This window comes from Limanda limanda, chromosome 4, assembly GCF_963576545.1.
Source record: "Limanda limanda chromosome 4, fLimLim1.1, whole genome shotgun sequence".
In the NCBI taxonomy this organism is placed as follows: Eukaryota; Metazoa; Chordata; class Actinopteri; order Pleuronectiformes; family Pleuronectidae; genus Limanda; species Limanda limanda.
In genome coordinates this window covers 5,752,435-5,780,376 of record NC_083639.1, presented here as the reverse complement: position 1 = coordinate 5,780,376, position 27,942 = coordinate 5,752,435, and the positions used below count along the sequence as shown (strand labels likewise).

Genomic DNA, 27,942 nt, shown 5'->3' with positions numbered 1-27,942 from the left:
GTGAGCGCTTGGCCAGATGCTCAGAAGTGTCTCGGGTGGTCTCTGCCTACAGAAATACACGGTGTAAATAGGAAACAAAATGGTGCCTGAAGAATCTGAGGCGACGGTTTATTAATTAAGCAGGCGACGCTGTGGAGGAACAAGGAGTCGCTGAGTGTCTCCAGTCAATCGGGCTCCGTCCTTGGAGAGACCGCTGCCTCAGGGAGACACAGGAACTGAAAGCCGTGTTATTTTAATGTTTCTTATTGGAACGATGACGCTGAGGCTCTGTAGAAATCTCATTGAAGCAGTCACGATGATTTGTGGAAAAGCAAGAATGAACGTTTATCTCTTTTCTTTCTAGCATTGTCCTTGTTTTCTCTCTGCTCTTTTAGTTTTACTATGTTTAAGAGTTCCTAAGTTTATGGCTGTCTGCTACAGGCTGCCCTGCAGGGCGCCAGCAGTATGCATCCCAGAAGCCTCTCTGCTCTTATTACCGCAGTTACTCTCCAGGGAAGAAGCCTCAGCAGATTGAACGAACGGTGATCAGCGACGCAGAACCGACCGGGAGGGGGGGGGGGCGGAGGAGCATTAAAGGCGGAGGGGAGAAACAGTAACAGACGGGGGAGAAAGAATATCTATCACCGCAGGAGTTACAGCACAGAGGAGAGGAGAGGAATCTTAATAATCATGAGGAAGAAAAATCCTTAGAGAGAAAGAAGTAGATGAGTTTAGGGATTTAGGGATTTTGAAACTCGGAGAGGAGCCTGATTGATGCAGGAAGTGAGGGCAGTGAGGGAGAGGAGAGGCGGTTGGACTCGCCGCACTAAAGCAGCGTTGGTGGCGACACACGAAAAGCCAGGGCGAAGAAATAGGGTGAACCCTGATGGAGAAAGAGTGCCTGCATCGCTCTCCGCTGTTTCAACTCCAATAGCTAATGAAACGACATCAATCACAGTGGACCAGTGGCTCAGCGGGCTGTTGTCTGTACCCTCTCATGAACAGTATCACAGGAAAGGTCGGCTTCAGGTGCAGGTGGAGGAGCGACTCCACTTCTTATCAGTAATTATCTTTGCAGCCTGCAGGAGAAGTGCAAGGAAACAAAAAGCATCAGGATGAAAAGACCAGTCTGTGAAACCAATGCACCCATTGTAGACTTAAACTCACAGTCTGATGTGATACAAGTAAACACATACATTTCTGAGTAGAGGTGGTGAAGACATTTGGGCAGAGGTGCAGTGGGGGAGCCACTGTCCACTCCCAGAAAGAAGGTTCCTTGTTCAGCCGGATCTATTCTGTGTGGAGTTTGCATGTTCACACAGTCCTAAAACATTCAGATAAGGGTTAATTTGAACTTTGAATGGAAACTCTCGAATAACTGTACCTGCAAATGAGTGAATTGTCTCTATATATTGACCCAGCGATACACCTGTCCAGGATGTAACCCCGCCTCTTGTCTATGGGACTGGCTCCAGCTTCCCCAGTGGTCCTCAAAAGAAAAGAGGTAGAGATTGTGGATGGATGGACTTTTATTGGTCGAGGATCCCCCCCCCCCCCCCCGCCCGCACGCACCTTATTTATGTCCATAGAAATAATTTGACTTTTTTGACTGGTTCTTTACACTTCTACTGTCGTGTAGAACAAAACCAGAGAAACTTTTGCAGTGTGCCATGGACCCCTGTCTGTGAACCACTGTGTCAGTTTCTCATGTCCTCAGCAGAGATTCCTCCATTCTCAGTAAGATGTCTTTTATCATCAAAAAAAATTGTCACAGGTGCACAGGATCACAAACTCTGGACTTGAAAATGAATCCAAAGAATCCTACAAATTGTGCGACCAGTAGTAGATATCATCATTATAATTACCAGGTAAGGAAATCTCCACTAATTGGTAGATGTGCAAATTGTACTACAGGAAGAAGAGAGACCCTGTGTGTGTGTGTCTGTCTGTGTGTGTGTGTGTGTTTGACATGTTCTTGAAGTGAACTGCGGCTCGGTCGGTGAAACTTTGCAGAGATTCTAATTAGCTTCTCCTCCGCCGCCCCACTGAGTACACTTTCACGTAGGCAGCAGCACGGACAGAGGGGATTGTTAGATTTTCAGTGCGGACGCTCTGCTTCACAAGAGCTAATCACTTTCCTGCACTCTGCTGCGGCAGGCGAGGAGTAAGTGGTCAACTCCCTCCTCGAGACTGTGGCCCGCACGCCGAGGCATTAGTCATTCTGAGCGCTGCGTACCGCCGAGCGAGATCTTGATTCAGGCTCTTATAGAACTGTATGTACTGCAAGAGGAAGCCAGCAACCTCGGAGACTTCAGCATCTACCGCAACACTGGCTGCGAGTAGAAGTCGTGGCACGGACGGCTCCCGGGGTCATTTTTCATTTACGGAATTTTTCACCATTACTGTAAAACTCGCCACTATAATGGGTAATTCATCACCGAGGCACAGGGATGTAATTCTCTGTGATATACTGTATTTTCTCCTCCAAGAATAACAGAATGGCTTTAATTCTCTCTCGTACATCCCCCCTCTATCAAAGCTTATTATGTAATTCATGTGCAGTAAAATGAGTAATGAGCGGTGGGATTGCTCAGCATGTGAAGGATTCCAGCATTAATCTCTGCGTTTCTTAAGCCTCCTCCTCCTCGGACCAGGTCCATCTCATTGAAGTGCTAAATTAATGAGAGAAGAGTCTATTGAACAAGTTCCCCATTCCAAAACCAACACAACGTACTAATATACAGTAGTTATCCATTTTCCCCTTCGTTTACCTTGGACATCTTCTTCCTCTGTTAGGTGAAGCAGTGATTTTAACCCTTTTTTGTTCTTTACCTGTGATTAAGGCCCTTTCACACTGACCTTGTGTGACTTCTCAGTTTACAGGTGTGAAAGGTGCCTCGGCCCATAGTCCAGATCAACACAACTACATTTTCTTGCTTTAACCTTGTGAGATAAGGTGTTTTGCAAAATTTTCGTTACTTAGAAAAATTCATGAACCTTGATGAAAAAAATCACTAATTAGTGAACTGATATCTTTGAGTGTGTGAAATGTGCTGCAGCTTGAAGAAAATTTAAGGGGACTGTTGGGCATTTGCGTCGGTATGAGCTCTACTGATATATACATATATATATTTATTTATACATATTTTTTTTTATAACTAGAAATCTGTTAGTGTGCAATAAAGCCCAGAGCATGGCACGTCAGGGAAGATCTAGTAGAGAGTGCCTGAAGAAGTCATTTGTGGATTCATTACCTTTGAAAATGTCACAGATCTTTCAGTAAATGTATTTTTTTTGTAAATGGCATTTTCTTTTCACATACACTGCAGAATCATTGTGTCTGCTGCCAGTTTGAGTATCATTAAAGCAGCGGGGACACATTTTGACTAATAGCTCTATAGACTGTCGTGGGTTGAAGATAGCAGAGCAGCACTTGTCTTTTTATCATATTATGTTGAATGCCAGGAACACAGCATGGCTTTGTGTTCTCGCTGCTTCGCTCTTGAATTTAATGACTGGAACTGACATTGGTGGCAATTCCTTAAAAACAAGATAGTCAAAACATAATTAATACATGTCAAAAAAACATGTTAGCATCTGATTTGAATGTTGTTGTTGTTCGCCCTGGCAGATATTCAGTTGTCAGGTTTGAGTTAGGCCTTGTTGTATTGAGTTGTTGTACATTCCAGGTGATATTCAGTGAGACAGTGTGTTGGCTCGTGCAGCTGACAGTGCAGGTTCCTGCGTGGGTGATTCCCATCCCTCCACCGTCTAGAGTCGGCTTAACAAGGTGAAGTCTCAGTTCTATTATTCACACCTTCACCCGGCATCACTCACGGTCAGCACTTCAAACTGTGGCTCACACACTATGTCAGCTCTTACAGTGTGGCAGCAGCAACAGAAGAATCTCTGCTGCTGTGTGTTACACTCACCACTGACTCCCAGCGCTGCTTCACTCTGTTGTATTATTCAGCTTGATGAGTGGAGATGGTTTCCCCTGGAGGAAGGACTCTGCTCTCCCACTGGGGCCCTTTCATTTTTCATTATGCTGCTGTTTTTTGGAGCTGTTATTCCCCTTTTTTTGCAAATTCTTTTTCTCGCAAACAATCTTCACCATCAATTCACCATGTTGCTTGTGGGCCAGTCAAGTCCATTTGCAGCCAAGACTCCCCCGGGTACAGCATTTAGTGCCGTGGTGGATTTAGATAGGCAGCCACCCAGGGTAGCATTTTGCCGGAGGTGGCAAAGCGATGCAGCGAAAAGGAAAAGTTACATTCACTCAGTTTTCTATCACCCATCATCCCAGTCAGTGTTATATTGTAAATGTGGGTCAATTAAACCTGTTAGAGTGGGCTCCTTATTTGTAGTTTGTGGGCAGGACAATCTTCCAACTACTGGGAAGATCTTGAAAGCTGTTTGCAGACATTAACTCCAGAGGACGTCTGCACAATTGGGTTCTCATTCATTTTTGCATCTGTTTGCGTGTTCAGCGGATCAGCCGGACATAATCTGGAGTTCTCACCGCAGGCTAAAGAAAGTCTATATGAAGGTTGCGTTTTCAAATTCAGCTCGTCCAAAGAATGTCTGGGAGATTATCTGGAGTTCAGTGCATGTCTGAAAGGAATGCAATTTAGTTTGTGTGTTTCTTGTTTGAAATTACAATTGTGTAATAACTAAGTTTTCTTCTATAAACATATTTTGTTTTATTTGTTTTCATCTAATTTACTTAAAGTTTTTTTGTACTAGTAATTTGTTATAATTTGTGATAGTTTGATTCTGTATTTTATTGTTATGTTTATATACTGGAATTGTTTCAATTCTTCATACTTCATTTTTGACATTCGCCCATGGTGCCAACAAGTTAGAACAGCATTTATTCATGAGCACCTCATATGATGGACAGTTCATCCTCTGTCCCAGTCCTGCTACAGGGAGAAGAGGGTCCCTTGTGGACCCTGCAGCTGTGGTTGGGATGGGTGGGGCAGAGCTGCCACGCCTACGTGTGAAAACATTGCCAATCAATTCCCAGGCCTAAAGGGGACAGAGGTCAGCAAGACATGTCACATTTTCCAAATGTCCCCACACTCGGACAACATTAAAGAGCTGAGCCGGGCCTGCAGCTGCCATCATTTCAGCTTTTTACCAAAGGCAGTAACAGGAAAGGCCTTGGCACAAGGAGAGCTGGAGGAGTTTTTATTTTAGTTGTGTTAGCGCTGGATTTCTTCCAGGCAGATTTTCCTGCTTAATCTTCACTTTAAATCCACCCTCATCTAGCTTCCCTAGTCCCGCAAAGCCGCTGGGTTATGGCAGGGCAGATGATGCCCTGCAATGACCAGCTGAGACCCAAAGTCGACCAGATGAGCCATAAAGTCTGTGTTTGTGTACAAGCACATGTGTGCATGAGCAGAGGGATTGCGTGTGTGTGTGTGCGTACTTCTGTGTATTGTAGTCTGCATATAATGATATGCTAACTGCCAGTTTGTTTTGTCATCCTGCTGCATTTAAGACTTTTTAAAGATAATAATAGCATCATCTTCTCTTTAAGATGATTTCCTTTCTTATATTTTAGTCCTAATCTCACTTTGCTATGGCAACTAGAGTGCAGTGATCTTTAATTCTGTGTTTGCAAAGTTGTGCCAAAGTTTTTACAAAAATATCTGGGATTTGCTGAGACAGTCTTTTATTCTATTGTCCCTGTAGAACTGTGTCTCTGGGGACAAGACCAAACTGCATAAGATAGGATGGCACTCAGTAGAGCACATACCTCCACCAAGGCCCAACAGGCTCCTTAAATTGAATAAAGCTGCACCAAATGCCCCACACTCATCGATATTAGTCCCTTAAATGTGCCCATTTTTTCCAACAAGTTCCATGAATTCTGAGAAATTGCTGAATTAATAAGAAAACTCCAAATTATGAGTGTGTTACCTGTGGCAGAGGACGGATCCACATCACACCCTTGAGCTCACTGTGCTGCTCTTTGTGGAAGCTGTGTTGGATGTGTATGGATGACAGTAATCCTTTGGGGTTACAGAAACATTTATTTTCTGGGCCATAATGGACTCCACATTTTTCTCTGGATGAGCCACAATGATTACAAATGCTCAATGGGCTGCCCCACATCTGTCCTATGTTTATATATCTATAAGGGAGCCAGCATGAGGGATGAGGTGATATATATTTTTTCCATCACATTGCTCTAAGCTGCAGCCTTTGCAGTTTGGCAGGTCAGCCCCACTGTGATTATTCATCAGCTCAACTCACATGATCGTACCAGTCACTGAGGGATGATGCATATCAACATCCTCCCGTAGTGACTCCAAGGTCAGACATCACCTTGTTGTGCGTCTGTACCAGCGACGGACAGTGGCTGGAGGCATCATGTTTTTGTGTTGTCCATCCGTCCGTCCGTCTGTCCATCCCATTTTTTTTTTAACACAAACTCTGAAAAAGGCTGTATGGGAATTTCTTTAAATTTGGTGCAAACACTAATTTGGACTCAAGGATGAACTGAATAGATTTGGGGGTTCAAAGGTCAAAGGTCATGGCCATGGTGGCCTCACAAAGCACATTTGTGCCTGTTGCAGGTGATATCCCGGGAACGCCTTGAGGAATTCCTTTTTATGAGCTTGAGGGAATGTCTTTGAATTTGGTTGAAACATTAATTTGGACTCAGAGATGAACTGAATACATTTTGGTTGTCCAGCAGTATGGAAAATCTCATGGTATATATCCTTGTGTGATTGAACGTTCTAGTTTTACAGCAGTTTTGTTCATTTTGTGCATCCGTCCTTCATTTTTGTCTTTTCACCTAAACACATTAAAACCAAAGAAGTGTAATAAAACTGCAGACTGCTTGGCTGAGCAACACCAGCAGTAACCCTGGTTACTCAAGTAACTCAAGCAATCCCTCCTCATTGATGTAATGGTAGTGTCCCTGAGGAGTGTTTTTGTGCACGTTTCCTCGGGGCTGACGGCTGTTGTGATCGTACCGGTAGAATCCAGAGGCTCTGGATCACAGCAGCAGCCTTGGAGCCGCTTTTCCAGGCCTAATGTTGTGTGAGCGCTGGGAGAATTAATTTGTCTCGTATGATTATAAACACAAATTAATAGACAGTGGGTTATTTTCCTTTAGCTCCGGGCAAAGTAAAAATATATGAAGAATTACATTGTTGTTTAGTCTGCATGTCTGGGTTGTTGAATAGAGATGTGACAGCTCGACCTTCGATATATAGCTTTTAGTTCCACTCTCAATCTGTCCCCGAGGAGAAATCTATCTGTTGCTTTTCTCATGGTGTAGAGAACGCGTTGAATACTAAGTCAACTGTGCCCCAAAGTATTTCACTGCAGTTGTTAAATAATTATTATATGACATGTTTACAGCTCGTTTTTATAGAGGCTGCAATTTGTCATTTTCTGGTTTTACACACAGTGGCAGATTCCGAAAGATTTTCTAAATCCGGGGCCATGAAGGGGCCACAATTTACACAGAGGGGCCAATTATATTTCAAACGTCCATACGTACGTCCTGATTCAGTAAGGTGAGCACTTAAGTTATTCCTTGTTTACTGTTTGCTCTATAACTTTGAGCAAATCCACACAAAATTGATATATTTTTTTAAATGTTCCTTCCTCAAGCAAATTTGTTTTCTTCAAAAAAGCTCAGAAAAAAAATATTCTTCAGAAATTGTCACATTCATTGTCAGTATTATTTGTTATAATTTTTAAAGACTGATGACAGGGCATTTCAGGGGCCAATCAGATTGGTGCCCCCTGGCCCCACCCCTGGTTACACAGCCGTTTCCAGATTTCTGTCCCTCCATCACAAAGGTTATAGATATGATTTATTATAAAACAATAACTGGTTTCTATGCTTTTAATAATAGCTTCCAGTGGAGATACTGTAGTGATGTGGCAGTGCCTGGGACTTGGACGAGCTCCATGTGTCTGTGCCTGACAGTAACAGAGGGGACCTGTGAGCGCCGGGGTCCGGGATGATCACTGTCCCCTCACGGAAAAAACTCAGATACTGAATATCTCAACCAAACTCAATCCCTGTGTTTTATGTAACCAGGCCAGATTTTTCTGGCTCAGTGTTCTGCCAAAGGTTAGAAACCCAAAAGGGTTCACATCATTTAGCTCTCTTAATTTATTCATTGTCGGCACTGCTGTGAAACCTCATTTAGAGAGTGTTTCAAATTCTTCTCACATTACGTTGTGTCAATTTAAATGCATGAGAGGAAATAATAGAAAATTGAACACCATGGTTATTGTCATGCCAATGGGGGGGGATGCTGTGTGTACCACAAAAAATGGTAGAAGTCTGCAGGGCTTTATATTTTAGGATTTTAACTGAGTCATTTTGCACATAAAACATCTCATCTCCCATTTGCCCCAGTGTTATTTATCATTTTAATGTTTTTACCATTGTTTTTGTTCTAATACTTAATCATAATTCATTCTTATACATAAAATAAGCAATTAACAAAAAGGAAATCCTCCCATTGTGTATTGCAGAGGCTTTGAATTTTTAATCTACACCACAAAACCCCTGATCAACACTGGAGCTCTCCTCCTCTAACAAAGACTAGAAACCTTTAAGTGGTGGAGAATAATACATGGAAACAATAAAGTGACCTTTTGTTCTGAGAGAACTGCTCTCAGCCAATCAGCACTTACAGCTGACCCTCTCTCTTTTACACACAGTGGTTGGCCTGGTAATTATAGCGTGTTTCCAGCCATCATAAGTGATGCCTACACAGGTTTGCATTAGAATAAAACATGTTTCTGCAGCAACCCACAGTCTCAGCATATTCTCATTAGTGGCTGTCCCCCCCCCTCTGATAGTCAGGGCTGTGTTTTTCTCTTGTTTTCGCCCTTGTCATTTGCAAGGAAATATTAACACTTTCATATGAAATGAAAATGCATATTTTGCACAGTAAATAAGATAGCCTGATGTTTGCTTCTTCGGCAATATTCATTACTTTTACTTTGTATTGAAAGGTGTCTCTGTTTTAACACAATATACTTTCATTCATCATTATTCAGCTCCAACTGAAACACTGGCTGCTGTCAAGCTACAGCCACGAGGAACGTGTTTGTTAGAAGTTCATCTACATTTTAACATGTTACAATAGGAAAGTCACAGGTTAATAATTAAATGAACGGCTGAATTCTGCTGAGCTCCTCTAGTTTCAGGTCCTAGTATTGTTGATGTCTCTTCATGTCATGAAACACTGCGACACTGAGCAGAGCTAAGTCATGTTTGTCACACCTGTGCTTTCCCCACTATGATGGGTCAAAATGTTTAATGTGAAAGTTCTTTTCATGTTTGTTTGTGAGGTTTTGGAACCTTGAGTAATTCCTCAGTCGGAGTAATTGTGTGTGGTTGTGCTGTTTGTGTTGGTCAGCTGGATGACAGATATAGATCAGCACAGCTCCGCCTCATCATTTCGGTAACATGTAGGTTTCCACAATAGACTGTGTAAAAATATGAACAACATGACAGCTCCTCAAAAGTGAAGCCAAAGCCTATCTAGATCATCACCTGGTGGCAGGCTGCAGTATAGCTCATTAATCCGCCTCCTCCATGTTAGAGGTGGGACATGAAGCAAACCAAAAACTCCGATATCAAAGAATATTATCTGATTTTTGGTAGTTTTTATCACACCGTGTATTGAAGACTTTTTTTCTGATTATTAAATAAGCTCTGTAAGTTAATTTGATGAAACAGGGTTAAACATCATAATTGACAGCTGAGACTGACTCATGATTGGTCGAATGTGTGTGTCATCAGGACCTTGATGCCGCGGCTCCATCCCCTGATCGCTCCGGCACAAACTGAGGCTCCACACGAGCAATAGAGCAGTTTTTGTATCAGAGATATCAGGAAGTGGAGCCTTGTCTGTCTTTATAAACAGTCTGTGGTTTCAACCAGGCAGAATATAGGTGACAGATAAACTGCTTCCTCCTCAGGGATGTTCCTAATCTGCCTCATGCACATTCATATGCATTGCAGCACTCACATAGAGACAATGACGGGGTGTTTTCCCATTGAAATACAATCGACTGTGACTAATCAAAACAGCCCTCGGGAATGGGGAGTCACATAGACCAGTGAAGACTTCAGACAATCAGAACATGTTGATGTACCAAGATGAAACATTGTAATTACATGAAACCCACATGGAGAACGAGTTCATCCAGAATCCAATGTGATAATCGACAAACAGCTTCCTTTTCATCTACGTTTTAATTACCAGCTCCGTTAATGACCCTGACAACTTTATTTTTAAGTTTAATAAGAGCCAACACCTTCAGCTAAATGTCGTAATGGTCTTTGAATTAGTCTCACTTCCCGCAGCTTTATCCTCTCATTACCGCTGGTGTTAAGTAAGGCAGAGCGGCTGAGCTCGAGCCCGCCTGCTGTCCAATCTCCATATTAAAGACGGAGGAAAAGGTCAGCCGAGCCACACCTTAACGGTTATCGACAGGTCAGGAGGACGGAGGAGGGGATTAGGGAGGGGAAGGTCGTCGGTTTAGGTAAATACCATTCGGCCATGAAAATGAAGCTGTTAAAATATGCAGATTAGAAGGGAAGAGAGAGAGAGATCCTTGTTGTTGAAGAGGAGCCGTGCAGATGGTGCAGCTGAAGTCGTCTGGGGGGAGCTGCTTATTGCTGTCTCCATCGATGAGGATCGTGGTTTAACTAGAAGACATGTTTAATTTGAGTTTAATTTGTATTTGCTGGAGGTGCTGTCGCGGCTAATCTGACATGAAATCTGACATTTGCAGCCTCAGAGGGGTGAATGCCATCAGCAGAATTACTTTTCCGTGTAAAGATTTCAGATCAATAGCAGGATCAGGAGTCTTCTTCAAGATAAAATCTGTTCCGTTGTAATGCTGTGATGTCTGCACCACAAAAGACGTGGTGGTGAAATATTTTCTCCTCAAACTCGTTGAAGACCTAATACAGTTTATTTGTCTACTTCTTAATTTCTTAGAATTCCCATTACCTGTGCCTTAAAGCAGAGCTACGGTCTCGAAAAATTAAATAGGAAGCCCCAAAAATATTAGTAGTTTTTAGCTACGGGCCACAAAATACTTGAATGACGCGACCTGATCTGTATAGAGTATTTTTTTGTGTGTGCCTAGAATGAATTAGATTGAAAATAGAGTCTGTTTCAAGAAAAAATAAAGTGAAAGGAGAGAAAAGGACGAGCAGACAAACCTCAGGATCGGTGTCATTAGCTGAATGTATGGAGCGGAAAAATGAGTCAGAGCCGCACTAAAGAAATGTAAATCATAAAAGGATGGATTTTGTTTGTGGAAGGACAAAATGAAAAAAATGTGTGTGAGATTCAAGACAACTTGTCTGAATTGATTCTCTTAGAAATAAGTATAAAGATGGCCACGAAATGAAAAAATTGAATAATGCATCATTACTGTGTCAGTGTGTGCGGGTTCTTATTGGTTTGAAATGCCGATCACAGCTGCAGTGATTTGTCGAAGAAGTTCATATTTGTCTGAAAGCTCAGGGGTGTGTGTCGAATTGACATCATGTCAGAGTGAATCACCTGATTTTACAGAGCGGCTCCTCAGCTGAACACACCGGCGCTCCACTCCTCCTTATTGTTATCACATCTTTGCCTCGATACTTGGCTGTGTGAGTGTGACTCAAACGTTGTGATGACGGTCTGTGTAGTAATTTTTTAATGACTCTGACATTACATTCATTGATAATTTCTGTCCCCCCCCCCCCCCCCCCCCGCAGATCCATCAGTCCATCACAGACAGAAGACGGTGGTGACAGACATGTGCTACCCGACAGAGATATCCAGCCTGATGGACTTTGGCACTGCAGACTGCTCGCTAGGCAAAGGTACGTGTTACTGGAAAATACAAGGTGTTGTCTTGGTGACAGCGAGACGTGTGCGGACTGATTTATCCCGGCAGTTAAAAGACACAAAGCTGTCGGCTTGACTGAACTCTGGGGAAAAGGACCCTGCACAGGCCGAGGACCATCAGTTCTACCTGACCCTGAGGGCCGTAGTTATTTCACTGCAGGTTTGATTCATCGCGGCTAGATAACACGTTTTTATCACCACATGCAAAGAACAGCGGCAAAAGACGGTGAGGCCTGCTTGAGTTCAGAGCCGGCCCTTCCCACAAGCCAACTGGCAGCCACCAGGGGGCAGCCCCCAAAGTCATATGTCTTTTGCTGAATTAGGGTTGATAATTTTTTGGCTTGCAACTGAGACTCTAATACAACATGGCCACAAGTGAAGGTTATCACGTTTGTTGGATCCTAAACTTACAACAGTGACATTAGTATGTATGCAACGCGAGACAGTGACTTAAACTAATAGACTATATTAATAGAATGTTTACAAAAGCTGGTGTATCCACTGTGACGCAGGTACACGAAACTAATCCTGCTCAGGGCCCCTGACTTCCTGCTGGAGAAAAACGTTTCACTTTGCAATTAGCTTTAATCTGAACGGAGTTTTATTAAAGTTTATTGCTCTAATGTTGCCGTTATTACACTGCAGCAAGGCTCCTTCACTGTCATGAGTCTGAGAGATAAAATGTTTTATAGAGGCGGCTGCGTGATTCAGGATAATAGTCTCGCTCAGTCCCTCATGGGTGGTCATCAAACCTGCCAGCCGGTAATAATACGCACCACTAAAGGTATTGATCATAAAGTCTATTGATCGCATGAGTATTGTTGCTTAATCTATAAGCCCCATGTCCATTTCTTTTTCTCATCGTAAAGATGGGTGTTATTCTCCATTTGTAAAGAGGGGGTAGAGTAATAGAAATGCCAATCGGGCAGAGCACGTTGGGAGGCTATTAGACTAGCCTCGTGTTATTATCATCAACAATGGGCAGCGACAGTGGTGACCTCAGTCACTCATTCTTCTTCTTTCCCTCAGTGTCCATCGCCGCTTTCAGTGTCCCTCCTCCTCCTCCTCTTGCTTTTCTTCCACCTCCTCTCTTCTTCCCTCTCAAGGCTAGCTGATATTATAATGCCGCTCCGTCCCAGCTCTTTATCAACGCTCCCCCAGCTCTGATAATGCAGAGTGACGGGTCAACCGTGTGCAGCTGGGAGAGGAGAGAGGAGAGAAATACAACGGAGAAGAGCAGAGGGTAGGAAGGAGTGAAGCTTTTAAGATTTCTCCTGGCTGTAATGTGAGCAAAGCAAATGAATGACACGGTGATACAGGGGAGTTAATCTGAAGAGTGCGGACACTGAGGAGCAGATCACTTCAGACTGAAGAATTGTCGGGATGAAAGCAATGCTGTGAATCAGGCTGCAGCGCGACCTTGGAATTATGAAGTAGTCTCATATTCATATGAAAGCAGCTGTATTCAGACAGGTTCAATTTAATCAAAGCGGATATGAGATGCCAAAGTCCCTCTGAGAAAAACGTGCACTCGCACTACACCTTCATGATTAGATGTTAATTCTGTCCACTCTAGAGGAGTTATCGTTGCGATCTCTTGTCTCGGCTCTGATCTCCGGCAGGATGAGGCTGCCTGTAGTCCTTGAAGTGTCAGCGTGTGACTGACAGATCCATTGCCTCATGTGACAAGTGTCTGGTTAGAGCACATCTGATCTTTGAACGCAGCCAAAACGCTGGACGTCAGCCTCTGACAAGCAGGACAAATGGCTCGACCGCTCTGAACTGCTGTCACGTCTCTTAAATGCAAAAGGTTGAAGTCAAACCTCTCTTCCACACAAACACACATGATGTGTACACTCGTGATTTAAGATGCTAGTTGTGTTACTCAGGTGTTCATAAACTAAAAAGTTCATGGTAAGTTAATATCCAGTCAAGCTCTACAGGCTGAATTAATTCAGTTTATCTCTTTCCTCGAACCACCTGATTGTACCTCCCTCTTGGTTCAAGGCCCAAGGAGCCTCAGCGGCAAACTGGACAAGCCTTAAATTTATTACCTTTCAGGTTTCTGCCCCTGTCTATTTATTATTTATTGACTGTTTGATTGTCAGCAGTATTAAGCAAACACTACGTAACAGATTTCCATGAAACTGGGTAGACGGATGAAAAATTAGCCTAAAGAGATTTTCTTGTTCTCCTGACCCGGACCATCTTCTGCTGCATTCTTCATATGTGAAAGGCAAACTCTGGGAAATGCACAGGCCCAAATTTGGGGAGTTAATATCTGAAACGGCTTATGAGTGTGTGCATTTTGGTGCAGATTCAAATAAAAAAATCTGGATTTAGCAGATTTAAATGGGGTTTTATAGAGGGCGGGCTTTTTTCATCCACTGTCAGGAAAATCTGAGCAGGATCCATAGAGGGCCAGTATAAGATATATGAGCATTATAGGTCCCCTTTAAATGTCTTGGATCGTTTTAGAACTATGTGCAAATTAAATTACAGTTGGGCCTGGGCAGATGTATGCTCTCTACTGACCATATTCACACGTGTCCAAGTTTCCGTCGAACATGACAGGCCGTTCTAGCTGTCATGGACCAGACCCTGGAAAAGAGAAACATGGCAGAACTTGTGTTAATAATCCAGTTTGTCATGTTTCCTTTATCAAGCATTTTCATTCAGAGTTTATTTTCCTACTGCTCCTCCGGCCAAAACACACATCCACATTCAGGAAGTGAGTAATGTAAACTGTCGTGGGCCACAAAGGCCTCGTGAGCTCGGAGGGGAACGCGTCGCTCTCACACAGAGGGGGGGATTGTTCTGTGTTTAGTCTGAGTGTAATAACACACGCTGGCTTCTGCTCGCTCTCTGCCATCAGGTGGAGTCACAGCTCCACCGTCTCACCTGCTGCTTCACCTGAGGCCCGAGGTGCAGCTGGTTTTCCCTTCCCCCTCCTCCTCGTTTGTGCTCTATTAAGGGGGGAGGAATGATGAAAAGCAGGGGTGGGCGTCGGCTGAAAGTTGACCTAGCTGCGTCTGGGCGTGTCACTAAACAGGTATACAGAAAGTCGGCAAGAAACTGATAACAAGAAAGAAAAAAGAGGTGGAAATGTAGCTGAGTGGCTCTTGGTGGAAACAACTTCCTGGTAACCTGTCTGGGTGGAGCCTCAGCTAGAAGGGCTGGGAGCGGCTGTCTGTGGTGGAGCCTTGTGTGTGTTGGTTTGAATGGTGTGTGCTCTGGTCTGTACATGAGAGAGAGTGTGTGTGTGCCTTCTTTTTCGTTTGTTTTTTTCACCTGCTATGAGAACCAACACCACAGTTGACAGTGGAGCCGAGTGGAGCCTGTGCCGAGGAGGCCATGAGGTCGGAGGAGAAGGAGGACGGGAAGGCCGGTGAGTGACAGAGAGAGAGGCAGGTAGATAAGGAGACAGAGAGAGAGAGAGATAGGGAGGGGGGGGGTGTAAAGTGAAGACGTTGTTTGTGTGTTGAGAGGGTGGAGGGTGGGGGGTGGTGGATGGCTGGTGTCAGTGTTGTGTGAGTCGGCTCTATTTGACATGTAATTGTCCACGTTGAAATTTTCTGAGAGGAATTCCAGAGTCACAACCAAACCGCATGACTGAACCTCCTCATGTTCGTCATTTAAATAATATGTGATGGGTGCAGTACAGTAATCACTGCTGGAGAGTAAACATTTACCTAAAGAACCCTACTTACGTACAAGTTTAATGTTAATATTTGAAATACTATGCTGCTTAACACCTGTATTGAATTAAAGTGCAGGGGAAACTATTTAAAGGTACTCCACCACATTTATTTGACGGCTACTGATACCAGGTACTTTACAGATTAAGAACTTTTTATTGCAGTGTATAGAATTAGATTTTCTGGTGTTTGATTACATTATATTTTAATTAGTCCAAATTACTCTAACCACGATCAGCTGCAACATTATTATTACTTCTATCACTAGTATTACAACAACTAATACTTCTAATAACAATAATGATAATAATAATAAAACCTAATCATCTCTTAACCCTATGTTTATCTAAGCTCTCTATCACTTGTTTTTTTTAAGATAATACTTAAATTACAGGTTAACATTCTTTGTTCCTTGTTATAATTTCCCCAGAACCAACGTTGATGTCTAACGCTGCCTTGGTTTCTTTGACAAACAGCCCAAAATCACCAGGTTGTTGACATTCTATTCACACAGAGTTATTTTATACAATTTATTTTTGTCCATCAACTCAGATTTATTTAAATCTGTTCTTTATCCGAGACTTATTTACTGTTTTACTTCAGATCAGATCCCAATCTGACCTAGATATGACATACATGTCCATATGGATAACATGGTAATCTGTTAATCTTCTAACAGCATTGTATTTGAGTGGAGTGGTTTTCAGTCAGACATTGAACAGTATTACAGAATATTAGACATCAGTAGCTCAGCAGATGTGCTTATGCTCACATGAGAGGAAATAGAACAGAGGGACAATCTGATCCACAATTTCATCCAGCGACTGAAGGTGCATTGTGGTCGATTGACGATGTTAAGAGATACTTTTGAGTTGTTTTTCAGACCAGAGAACAAGGCTCTGTCTTTGAGAACTTATCTTTATTCTTTGGTCAGACGACATCAGCAGGAGTTTACATTCATGTGTGTGTTGCGGTGGTTTTTGATTGAATAGATCTTTGTTTTGTTTGACCTCTACTACGGCTCTTGCACTGTGAACCCTGGGGTTATGGTAAGAGGATGAGCTTGACCAATCTACAGATGACACCATCACCGTCAGAGAGGCGACACGTTTTTGTTGTGTAATGTATAATCATTCTCTGTGTGAGCTGATAAAATAAGAACATCATCTCCACTGCTGTTACACTCAGTGATAATGAGCACCGAGCAGGTGTTTGTTGCATAGACTTTATTGGTTTGTTTCTGTACGTTACACGATTTAAACTCATCAGTGAAACTTTTATAGTTTACATAAAAGCTTCAGTAGCAGCTCCAGCTACATGCATCCAGTTGGATTATTCTGCTGCAGGACATGAGGGAGGTTATGTCAGTTCAGTCCACACTAAAGAAGACAACACCACTGATCACTTGTTATATATATTGAGGCCCAGTTCCAGCATCTACCCATATGGGATCATAGCTTGGTATATAGCCAGACCAATTCTCATATGTGTGTGATCTGGATCTTCTCAGTTGTTTGTTGATTTTCAAGATAGACCCACAACCAATCAGAGCATCGGAATATGTGAAGTTAGCCTTACTTTTTCAAAGAGTAAGGAAATCTGCCTCCAAGCACCTTTTAAAGTGCACTAGTAAGACATTTAAATCTATACTGCATAATCAATTTGTTAATACCTGATGTTTCTAATAAATGTTTCCCCTATAACTACAGTGATATATTTATGTAAAAATGTGACAGTGGTATCTTCCTTCTCACCAAACTTTTGATGAGAAAGTGAACTTGTAAATGTCAAACAATTTCTTTAAAAAAAACACATTAAGTAGGAAATGTCAGCCTCAGGCAATGGTGTCCCCAGAATGTCTCCCCTCATACGTATATATTTCACTGCACAGAGCCGAGGAGGGGACATTGAAACAGATTCAGTGTTTGAGTTTAATCTTCTTGAACACACGATTGGCTGAAATGAGAGATAGAGCCACTATATCATCATGTGCAGTCACCATCAGTGACGGAATTAAAAACAAGGATATCCACTGATATATGCTCCCATCAGCTCATTGTCACTACATTAATCAGAGGAAGCTCCGTTTCCTCCATGTCAACCAAGTTAATTAGCTCAATCACTGGCTTATTGACAACACGCAAACTGAAGTCATGCACTGTGAATAAAACTGCTTCCAGGTCCCAGTGAGGGTCGGTTTTTCCAAATGCAGACCCTGACAGTAGCGTTAGAAATAGCCTCATCCAAGTTCCAGTGGCACATCCTTGGCAGCAAGCCTAACCTGCACATAATGAAAGTGTGAATCAATTTCAGCTTTCTGCACTTGGCATCCTTGCACTGACCTTACTTGTAACATAAACCCAGGGGCAATTAATTACTGGAAGCTGTTCCCAATAGATACTGTTTACTCATAGATACTCATAGATATACTGTCCTTGCATCCTTACGTTAACAAAATTGAGCATATATACAAGCAACGTGCAGGAGCTGGTGTTTGCTGCAGCTATTCTGATCTGCTCCAGTGGCCCAGGCACGTACACTCCAGCCATATTAGCATTTTATCCGTGTTCAAGTACATTTTTCAGAGGAAAAACCGATAAATGATCAACATCCATATTCAAATTGTATAGATGTGCTGACAAAGAGAGTTTTACTCTGCTGCTGACACAGAGGAATTACCGTTAAGTGGTGAATACTCTGGTCAGGCAGCTGTGAGAGCCAGCAACATGCATTATTTAAATCAATGTGTATCATAGAGAGGCAGTGTGGTACCCTGAGTGGGAAGCGGAACTGACCCCGACTCCAAGGGGCCTTTTCAGGATGCAGGAAGTGCAGTGTTAAGAGTCTCATGGCGACGTGCTGTCAGGAATGAGGATTTGAGGTGTATGAGATACACTTGAGGCCTGTCACTGCTATTTGGAGAGTAAGCATAACCAATTTGAATCTTTGCAGCCCACACAAGTCCATACCACCTCTGCTCCTGTATGGCATTGGGTCCTCCTGTGACTTAAGTACAAATTAACAATAAAGAAGCTAAATATAGTCCTACCTAAGATTTTAAAAACGCTGCTAATCGCTGCAGCCTTCCTGTGGCACCCACCCACCTGACCTCCCTGTGATGTGAGACTCGGTGGAGGCCTCTGACAGGATGAATGTGTTTATTTGTTAATCCTCTCAGTCTGAGCCTGTTCTCCCTCTCTTCCTTCTTTGTGTCTTTCTGTCAGATTTGGGTTTGGAGTTCATTTGATGCTATTCTTTCATAAATCCTTCCGGAGGGTTTGGATTGTCCTGTTGTCTTGAGTTGTCAACAAGATGTTTATTTTAGGAGAAACTCCAAACAGACATTTTTCCAAGATCTAATTTTATGAGAGTCTATCGATAGATTTATTTCTAGAGCCTCTCCAGCAACTGGCAAAATGCTCTTGACAACAATGCTGACATTTATGTGGTCAGATGTAGAGGAAATCTGAGAGGATCACCATCGATTCAGGCGCCAAGTTTTGTTTGAACAGTTCAATGGCCGACTCCCACACCCAAAATATAATTTATGCATAAACCATAGCTTACAAAAGGTGTTGCCATACATTTAAAGCATACATACAAAGCATACAAGCCCACGCGCTAAAGTACAGTCAATCAACTATCAACACATAGACTCTACACAGCTACTGGGCGGCTGTGGCTGAGGTGGTAGAGTGGTCGTCCTCCAACCTGAAGGCCGGCGGTTCGATCCCCAGTCTGACCCATCTGCATGCCGAAGTGTCCTTGGGCAAGATGCTGAACCCTGAATGGCTGACAAAGTGCTGCAAGTAGATGCACTGTATGAATGTGTGTGTGAATTGGTGAATGTGAAACTGTACTGTACTGTAAAGCGCTTTGAGTGGTCATCATCAGACTAGAAAAGCGCTTTATAAATACAAATCCATTTACCATTTAAACATCTCTTTCTATTCTTCTTTTTAAAGAAAGTCTCCTGAGCGATGCTCTGATTGGTGGCTGGTGTTTGAAGCAGGGGACTTCAATTGATCCTATCATGCACCAACCGTAAAGTTTTAAATCACAACAATGAATGTAAAATTAGCTCTCAGTGTAAGCTAGCACACAAGGCCCACTCTGTTGGTGCTCAAACACTGGAAGCCCCTGTCCGTGCATGTGATCACCACCATCTCATTAATATTCATCGTCTGTGAACCATGAACGTCTGCACAGAATCTTATGACAATCCATCCAGACGTGTACGATCCTCAGAGCCGTGCCGCTAGCGTTGCTGCAAACAGAGGATACGATAGGAGACATAAGAGCGTACTTAGAAACAGCCGGTTTGTGCTGACACCTGACACATCCTCTCCTGTGCAGTTCATTTTCTTAAGACAGACAGAGTGTCACCTGAGGAAAAGACCCTACAGCAACAGAGATTATTAATAAAATCAGGCTTATTGCTCCTCGACACATTACTTCCAGGGGTCATTTCAGACCAGCCACTCTCTATATTTACCACCTGTCAAGGCCACTGTGTTACCTGCACGATGTGTTTAATCAGGAGCTGAAGCAGACGGCTGTCTTCTCCTAGGACAATCTCCACTGATCTTTATACTGTAATTTGTCATTAATTAATCATTAGAGTCCAGAGCTGCTGCAGACATATGCTCCTCTCATAATACAGTGTAGAAAAACACAGACAACATGCACATGTACGCACAGGAATCAAGTCATCCAACTGCAACAAGGGACGACTCTGCTCTGCTTCAACTAATATAACTCAACTTTGTGCTCAAAACAGATAACATAAATCCAAGGGGATTCTCCCTACCCTGTCTAGTGCCCCTGAGCAAGGCACCTTACTCCCCTAACATCTGCTTCCCGGGCGCCGTACATGGCTGCCCACTGCTCTGTGTGTCCTGCACCAGATGGGTTAAAAGCAGAGGTTAAATTTCCCTCCTTGCATGAGTGTGCTTGTGCATGTCTGTGCATGTGTTTGGGACAAATAAATGTATCTTAATCTTAATCTTAATCTTAATGATTCCAAAGCTCATTGGTTAAAACCCATGATTTTTTTCGACGTTTTGGGTTAATTTTCCAAACCCTGGAGTGAAATTAACAGGTTTGTCATAAGTTTCATAACCACAACAATAATTATCTTGATCAGTTAATTAATTAATAGACCAATCATGCAATTGGTGATTATTTCTAAAGCTTATAATGGAAATTCCAGTTGTTGCTGTATTTTCAACTATTTATTTGTCTTTAATATGGATTTCATTTTGCAGGACTGAATGTAAATAGCTGAGCTCAACATTCTGTTTCTATGGGGTTTTGATTATGATCCTCTGGTCATGACCTATGATTTTAAATCATTTAAGTATGATCAGAAAAAAAATTAATATCCATCAATATGGCTTTTGTTATTTATTATATTATATATAATATAGTATATTGTATCATAGAGGCGAAGATGCAGGAATAATGTTTGGCAGCGGTATCGTTTAGCTCCCATGCAGTGAGACACGGCGCCCGCTCGCTCGCCCTCAGGGAGACTCACAGTTTGAGTCAACACAGTCACCTGCATTGCAGATCCACTCTTACATAATGTTTTCCATTTCACATGAGCAGGACACTTTCCTGGGAAACGAGTTTTTGATGTTTTCACTGGTTAATTCTGGGAGAAGTTGATCAAAAAGAGCAGCATATGAAAGAGAAGCTCATGGTGAGACTCGGAGGAAACATTTTAAAGACTTCTCCTGGTTGTTTGAAGCAGCTCTGCTCCTATCAGCGAGTTACAGAAAAGCTTTTGTTTTTTCACCCTTTCAGCATCCCTACTGAACATTTGTCATACTGCTTGTGACGCATATAAAGGATGGTGCATATAAAGAAAACTTTGATATGGGTGTCCTCATGTTTACTGATTTAATTATCTGCTGCAGAGGAACCTGTTTGAGAAATGCGCCATTAGGTGATGCTGCTTTGCTTTAATGTCTTGCTTGAGCTGAAACCGCTGTAGTCCTACATCAGAACCGCCCCCAGCTCTTTCTGTAGAAAACCATGACTGTGCTTTAACTTCAATTCCCCACCCAGCTTATTGATAATGTGTTGTAGCTCTGCACCTAACCAGCAGGAAGAGAAGAAGACAGCAATGAAAGATCAGCTGGAGCAACTTAACCAAGCTTTATTTCTGAATTATTGTAGAAAGTACAAAGTAGTGTACTACACACTGATGTCAGTGATGTTCTTAGAGCTCCTCTTTCCACAGATCATGCTTCCATTGCTGTGTTAAAGCCTTGTGAATTTCCAGGTTCATGCATCAGACGTGTTACATCTTTTGACAGCAGTATGGTCACGATGTTGTTTTTCTTCTCCTGACTCTTCCAGTGTCCAAGAAGACCACGTTAAAGCCCCTACAAGTAGTTTTTAACTCTCTTTATGACCAACCACTGCAAATGAGACAATCAAGGAGAAAGTTGGCTTTTTTTTACAAACTATTCTCAATGTCTCCATGTCTGTCGTTGGAACGGATTACCCTCGAGGTCAGAGCATTGATTTACGGCGGTCAGGCTGGAAGAAGCCTATGTTTAGGTGGGAGGAGAGGAAACAGAAGTGGGCTGGGCTAGGCGCTACGCTAAAGGCTAACCCTGACAGACCAACGGTCCAAGATGGATGAGCTTAGAATGATAATTACCAAACATTTTTCTAACTGCTATGGAAACATCTGCGTGTTATGGTGTGGTTTGATACTCCAGCCGACTTGAAGCCCCTGTACATTGTGTGACTTGGTATGGTCTCAGGTGGGATGTTCCATTGGCCCACAATAACAGTAGGGGGCGAGTATGGATTGCTCATAGCTGTATACATTTATTTGATATGACAACTGAATAACAATAACCACTAAATGACTATTGTTATGTCAAATCAGTTCTAATATTGTTAGAGAATTGTCTTCACTGACAAATGGGTTCATATTTTTTGTATCTTTATCTCTAAATGAGTATTTTGAACTCCTCTCCTTGAACCTAGGCATCTCTGTCTTCTGCATTTGGAGAAGAAAGAAGCATTGTCTTGAAAAGGATATAAACTGATGCAGTCCTTGTTTTATGTTATATTATTACAGTGAAACCAAACTAAAGAGAACTGTGCTTAGGCAGTGTTTTCTTGGCATCTTTTTTCACTCCTTCCAATACAAAGGTTTTTTACGACAGGTGACTGTGGACACACCACAGAGGCTTTTGTCTAAATAGGCTTCAAAATCAATCAAAAAGAAAAGTTCCTTGTAAGAGCTTTAATATACAGTTATTATGTTGTTCCCAGGAGTCATCTATTAGAACCAGAGGACGGTAATGACAGCGCTGCGTGTCTACATCCTGTAGGAAAGATGTAAAATAATGTATGACCTTGTTATCCAACTATCGGTTACTGCACCTGAGAGACGAGCGGAAGGGGAGCGGGCAGCGTCGTCGCCCTCTGGCTTGTCTTGGACAGAAATAGCCGAGTGGAACCACGGCACAAAATAAAATTACACAGATTTGAGTTGTCAGGGAGACTGAGGTGGGAAAGTGACAGTCGTGCACATTGTGAGTCCTCGGGGCAGAACAGTTGGCTGCTGTCACTGCAGACGTCTCTCACACCCTTATCAGGCCGCACATATAATTTTCATGGCTTTGCTGTCAGGTTGACTAAGGTCCATTGAAACTGGGGGTTTCATGATGTGCTACTACGATTCTGTAGTTAAGTTACAGGCCATTTCAGCAAAATTATCAAACAAACAGAGGTGTCTATAGCATTGTAGTTATAAGATGTCTGTCTCAGGCATATCTGACATGTGTGCCTTTCACAGCATTAAAGGAATCATTTAAAACGAATGCCTCAGTTACTATGAACGGTCCGCAGACCTCATTGTCAAGTTTTTATTGGAATGACTTTCTGTTTCTAGTCCTCATTAAAACAAGCAGTCCCTATAAAAACTGTTGTCACTGAGGTCTGGGAACTATCCAGAGTGGACACTGTTTATGAAATAGTCACTTCCATTGCGATCATGAGGCAGATGCTTCTGTACACACAATACTTACACTGCACTTAGACAACACTGAAGGAACAGATGTATTATTTAAATGACTAAAAGCAAGTTTAGTGAATATGAGTGTCTAAAGATGAATTCATGTATTATATTGAAAAGCCATTAGTCGATGCTTGTAAGAGCTGTTTAGATTGTTGTCTGAAAATTGGGTTTTAAGTGCATGATGTCAAACTGGCCAGTGTCAGTGTGCAGCCTGTTTCAGAGCTGTGGCGCCAAACAGAGAAGAGCCTTGACAGACATGAGCCATATGTCCTTTGAGTGATGGGAAGGCTCAATGTCCCCCAAGGCAGAGAAGCACAATGGGGTGTAGACTTTGGTTCATGGTTATGATGGAGGAAGGTGCTCTTTCCTTCACTGCCCTGTCAGCCAGCACCAGAGTTTTGAACTAAGTGAGGGCAGTTACAGGGGTGAACAGAGAAAGGCTGAAGTTTGGGAAAACTTGGGGAGGTTGAATACCAGAGGAGCAGCTTTTCTGTTTCATATGATTGTAGACAAAATATTTGGGTGGCAGGAGACATTTTGGTGCAGTGGTTTGCACTGTCCCTGCAAAGCACAGGTCTGGGCTCTTCATGTCAGGAGTTTGCATGTTCTCTTGCAATCCTCCCACACAATCCAAAAACATGCAGATAGTGGTTGGGTTAATTGTAAACTATTAATTTACCATAGGTTTAAATGTGAATGGTTGTTCGCCTCTGAATGGTAGGATGACGCAGGCCTGTGCTCTATCCCCCACGCAACCCTCTAGGATAAGTGCTATTGATGATGGATGGATGGATATTTTTGAGCTCTGTACTATTTGTTGCAAAGAACTTGACATTTTAATATTTCGACTTAGACTAGATGGCAAATAGATAATTGGAGAATCCATAATACAAGTAGTCATTAGTGCACCCCTGAATATTTGCAATGCTTCAGGAGGTACAGCTCTATTTTAATGGGGTGGTGGAAAAAAATCATAATCACTTGGCAAAAAACTATCTGCAGGCTTTTCAGGACCTTGTCAGTTCACTTGCTGTGAAACCAATCTATTTGTTAAACGATCAAAACCGTAGTGGACGTGCTGAGAATAGTTAGTCATAAAACTACTTTTAACTTATGAAAGGTTTTTGCGACAAGAGAAAAAACTTTAAATAAAGTTTGCTTTTCAAACACAGCTAATATTAAGCATATTTGTTCATTGGAGTGTATAAATGGAGCCTTTTTAATCCTGCACATGGTTGAGAGGAGACGGTTTCAGCTCTTTGACCACCAATCTCTCTCTCACACATTACCAGGCCTTACTTAACCTGGGAGCAGAGAACTGAGCCTCTGCTTTCTCTCAAGCCTAATAATCAGTGTGTGTGTGTGGGTGTCTGTGTGTGTACGTGTGTGTGTCTGTGTGTGTGTTGACCTGGTCCTGTCTGGCTTTGATGGACACTCTAATGGGAGCCTTGGACGAGCAGTTAATTGAATGGGCCGCTGCTGAGGAGGAGGACGAGTGCGGTGCTCTCCTTGTGTGGGCGGACTCTAATAGCTTGGCCAGGCTCACTGCACAGCCACTCAAAGTTTAGAGCTGAGGGAGCGTGCAGGGTTTATATGACTCCTGTCAATTCAATTCGCCTTTTGTAGATTCCATGAAACAGTGTGTGTGTGTGTGTGGAGGTAAATTATCCACAGTCCAGGAGGACGTCTCGTGTCTGTCAGTTCTCTCGATGCTGCTCAAACTCAAACCAGTGGGCAGTGAAGCAGCTCTTCTATCTGTGTCCCTTCACGCGTTTTCTTAGATGTGAAATGAAAACATAGTCACAGAAGATTGGGAGATCTCGTGAGGTTTTTTCTTCGCTGGGATTTCATGTCTAGAAAACCAGAGAAAGATGTGTGACCGTTTATTTTGTGCAGCTAAAAGCATTTTCAGGCATGAACTCTGGAAAACACCTGGAAAATTGGGTCTGGACATTTTGGGAGTTTGTCTTTTACATATGAAGAACATATAAAGTCAACCATGTTCACAACAGGAAAATGTCTGTATAGAAATCAGGCGAGGTTACATGCCTGAGTTGAACATACAGGAGGTAGGAATCATGAAATCTTTATGTCTGGACATCTTGGTCACCTTCTTTTATGTGAAGGACACATCTGTATAATCATGCGATATTAATATTCTTTCTGTTTGCTAAAAAAGCGTCAACACACCCAATTGCTCTCTTTAAATTCTTCTGGACGTTTTCCTTCTTTATTCTCAAATGGGCTCACTCTGACACTTTCCAGAAATTGTATTAAGGGCCTGGCAGAAAAAGTTTTGGAAAATGTCGGGAGCAACTTACTTGGACATTTGCGTTCTCACATACAGCCCCTTCATAAATGTTCCAGGAAAATATGAGTTACTGAATTGCTCAACACAGCTGCCGTAAAACCAGGAGTAAGATCGACTGCCACTTCCCAGCGAGTGCAGCTGATGATTTAAATGGCCTGTTTGAAAAATGCACACTTCTGTCCAGCAGCATCAAAAGCAGCAGCTGAGCTCCCTGTGACAAATATAGGAGAGCCTATAGGTAAACCGATGAATAAGCGGATTTAGGTTTGCAAGAAGGCGTTGAAAGATTTCTCTCTCTCTCTGGGAAATAAACTCTTTTTGTCACATGCTACGTGGAGCTTTCACGTGTTTCGACAGAGACCGATGGACTGTCCCTTCGTCTCTTATCGGAGCTGCAGCAGCCCCAAACGTCTGGCTGCAGGCCTGCAGAGACCTTCTGTCTCCTGCTCTCTGAGACACGCGTGCAAAACACACAGTGTGTCGCTGTGCACACAACGTACTTACTCACACTCACACCTACATTTTACATAGTTTACTTGAGTGGTATAGGGATCAGCATACAAATTGCCTCCCTGCCGCTACAGCTGTGGCCCGAGGCTTTCTGGTGGACCTGATATCTCAACACCTCGAGGGGACGTCTTCAAATTTGGCAAAAATAGACTCAATGATAAGATTATTAAATTATGGGAGATCAAAAGTCACTGTGACTTCACAATAAAATAAAGGCCATTATTCAGTGCTACAAAACAGGAACAGATTTTGACCATATTTCCTTTTTGGTCCGATCCTGAATTGGTGACACTAATCTTTGGTGCCCACGTTGAAACTACATCTTATAACCAGCACATGTATATCATCAGTCTGGACCAACATGGGTGTAAAGTGCAACTTGACTGATGAGAGGCAGTCTATGGCACCAGGGATATTTTTGGAGCCAACCCCTGCTGGTGCTCTGTAGTATTGCAGTTTTAAGAACTTCTTCATCGGCTTTATTTTGTATACAGTCTATGGTGATAATTTGTGCTTATTTGAGTGTTAGCAGTGTGAACATGCTTTGCTCAAATACTGAATTGAAGGATACACAATAATGAACATGATAACGAATGAATAAATAACAATGGGTATATTTATTGAAAACGTATAATTAAACACCAGAGCATGATCTGAATATTGTCTACAGCAAAATATTAGGTATAATTTGCCAGTTATTTATGTGACTACCTTCTGGCCAGTAATTACATTAACGTCCCTGTGGCTCCTATGAGAACTAATTTTGGACATAAGTTTTTATCTGTTCAACAGTTTTCTCTTTCTTACACTTAACATTACAGCTTCCAGCTGCTACCATGGCTGAAGACTAGTATTAGTGTTATTTATTATAAAATTCCCACACGCAGGCACTCACAGATTTTAAAAGCATTCAAGTTTGGAAGTGCAACTAAACTTTAATTATCGGTTAATCTGTGAAACGTTTTTTAAAGTGAATCTAACTAATTTGTTTGTCCATAAAATGCCAGAATTCAGCAGGAAACACTCGTTATAAGATCCCAGCGTCTCATTGGCTCCAAATGTTCATTCTCTCATAAACACAATGATTTCTCATACAAACACACACACACATTTTTTAGTGTCATACTAATGTATTTGACCCATCCCTTCTTGGGATCACACAACACCCCAAATATACAAACACACACACATCTTACAGTCTTCTTCTCTTATTACATAAACAAAACACGTGGGGAACAAATTAAAAATGAACACAAAATGTATTCATGAGACGCAGATCTCTCATTACCTCAGCAGTACTATTTACACATCTTTCATCAGGAGTTATAGAATTTAAAGTTTTGTCTGCTCGTGTTCGTCCCTGCTCTAATGAAAAAAGTGCATCCATCTGTAACAGACCTTCTACCTTTAGGTGTGCTGTATAAATCATTATGTCACATTGTTCCGGTGTCGTTGCTATGGATTTCCCTGACTGGACTGAAAACCTAAACT

The 27,942-nt window shown here is 42.4% G+C and overlaps 1 protein-coding gene across 1 annotated transcript in view; it reads left to right on the top strand.

The window, feature by feature from the left end:
* Positions 1–27,942, top strand: part of kaznb (kazrin, periplakin interacting protein b) — a 54,650-nt gene that overhangs the window by 19,886 nt on the left and 6,822 nt on the right. The window contains exon 2 of the mRNA XM_061070433.1: positions 11,753–11,860. Within this exon, the coding sequence (XP_060926416.1) occupies positions 11,753–11,860 (108 nt within the window). The remainder of the gene's footprint in view (positions 1–11,752; positions 11,861–27,942) is intronic.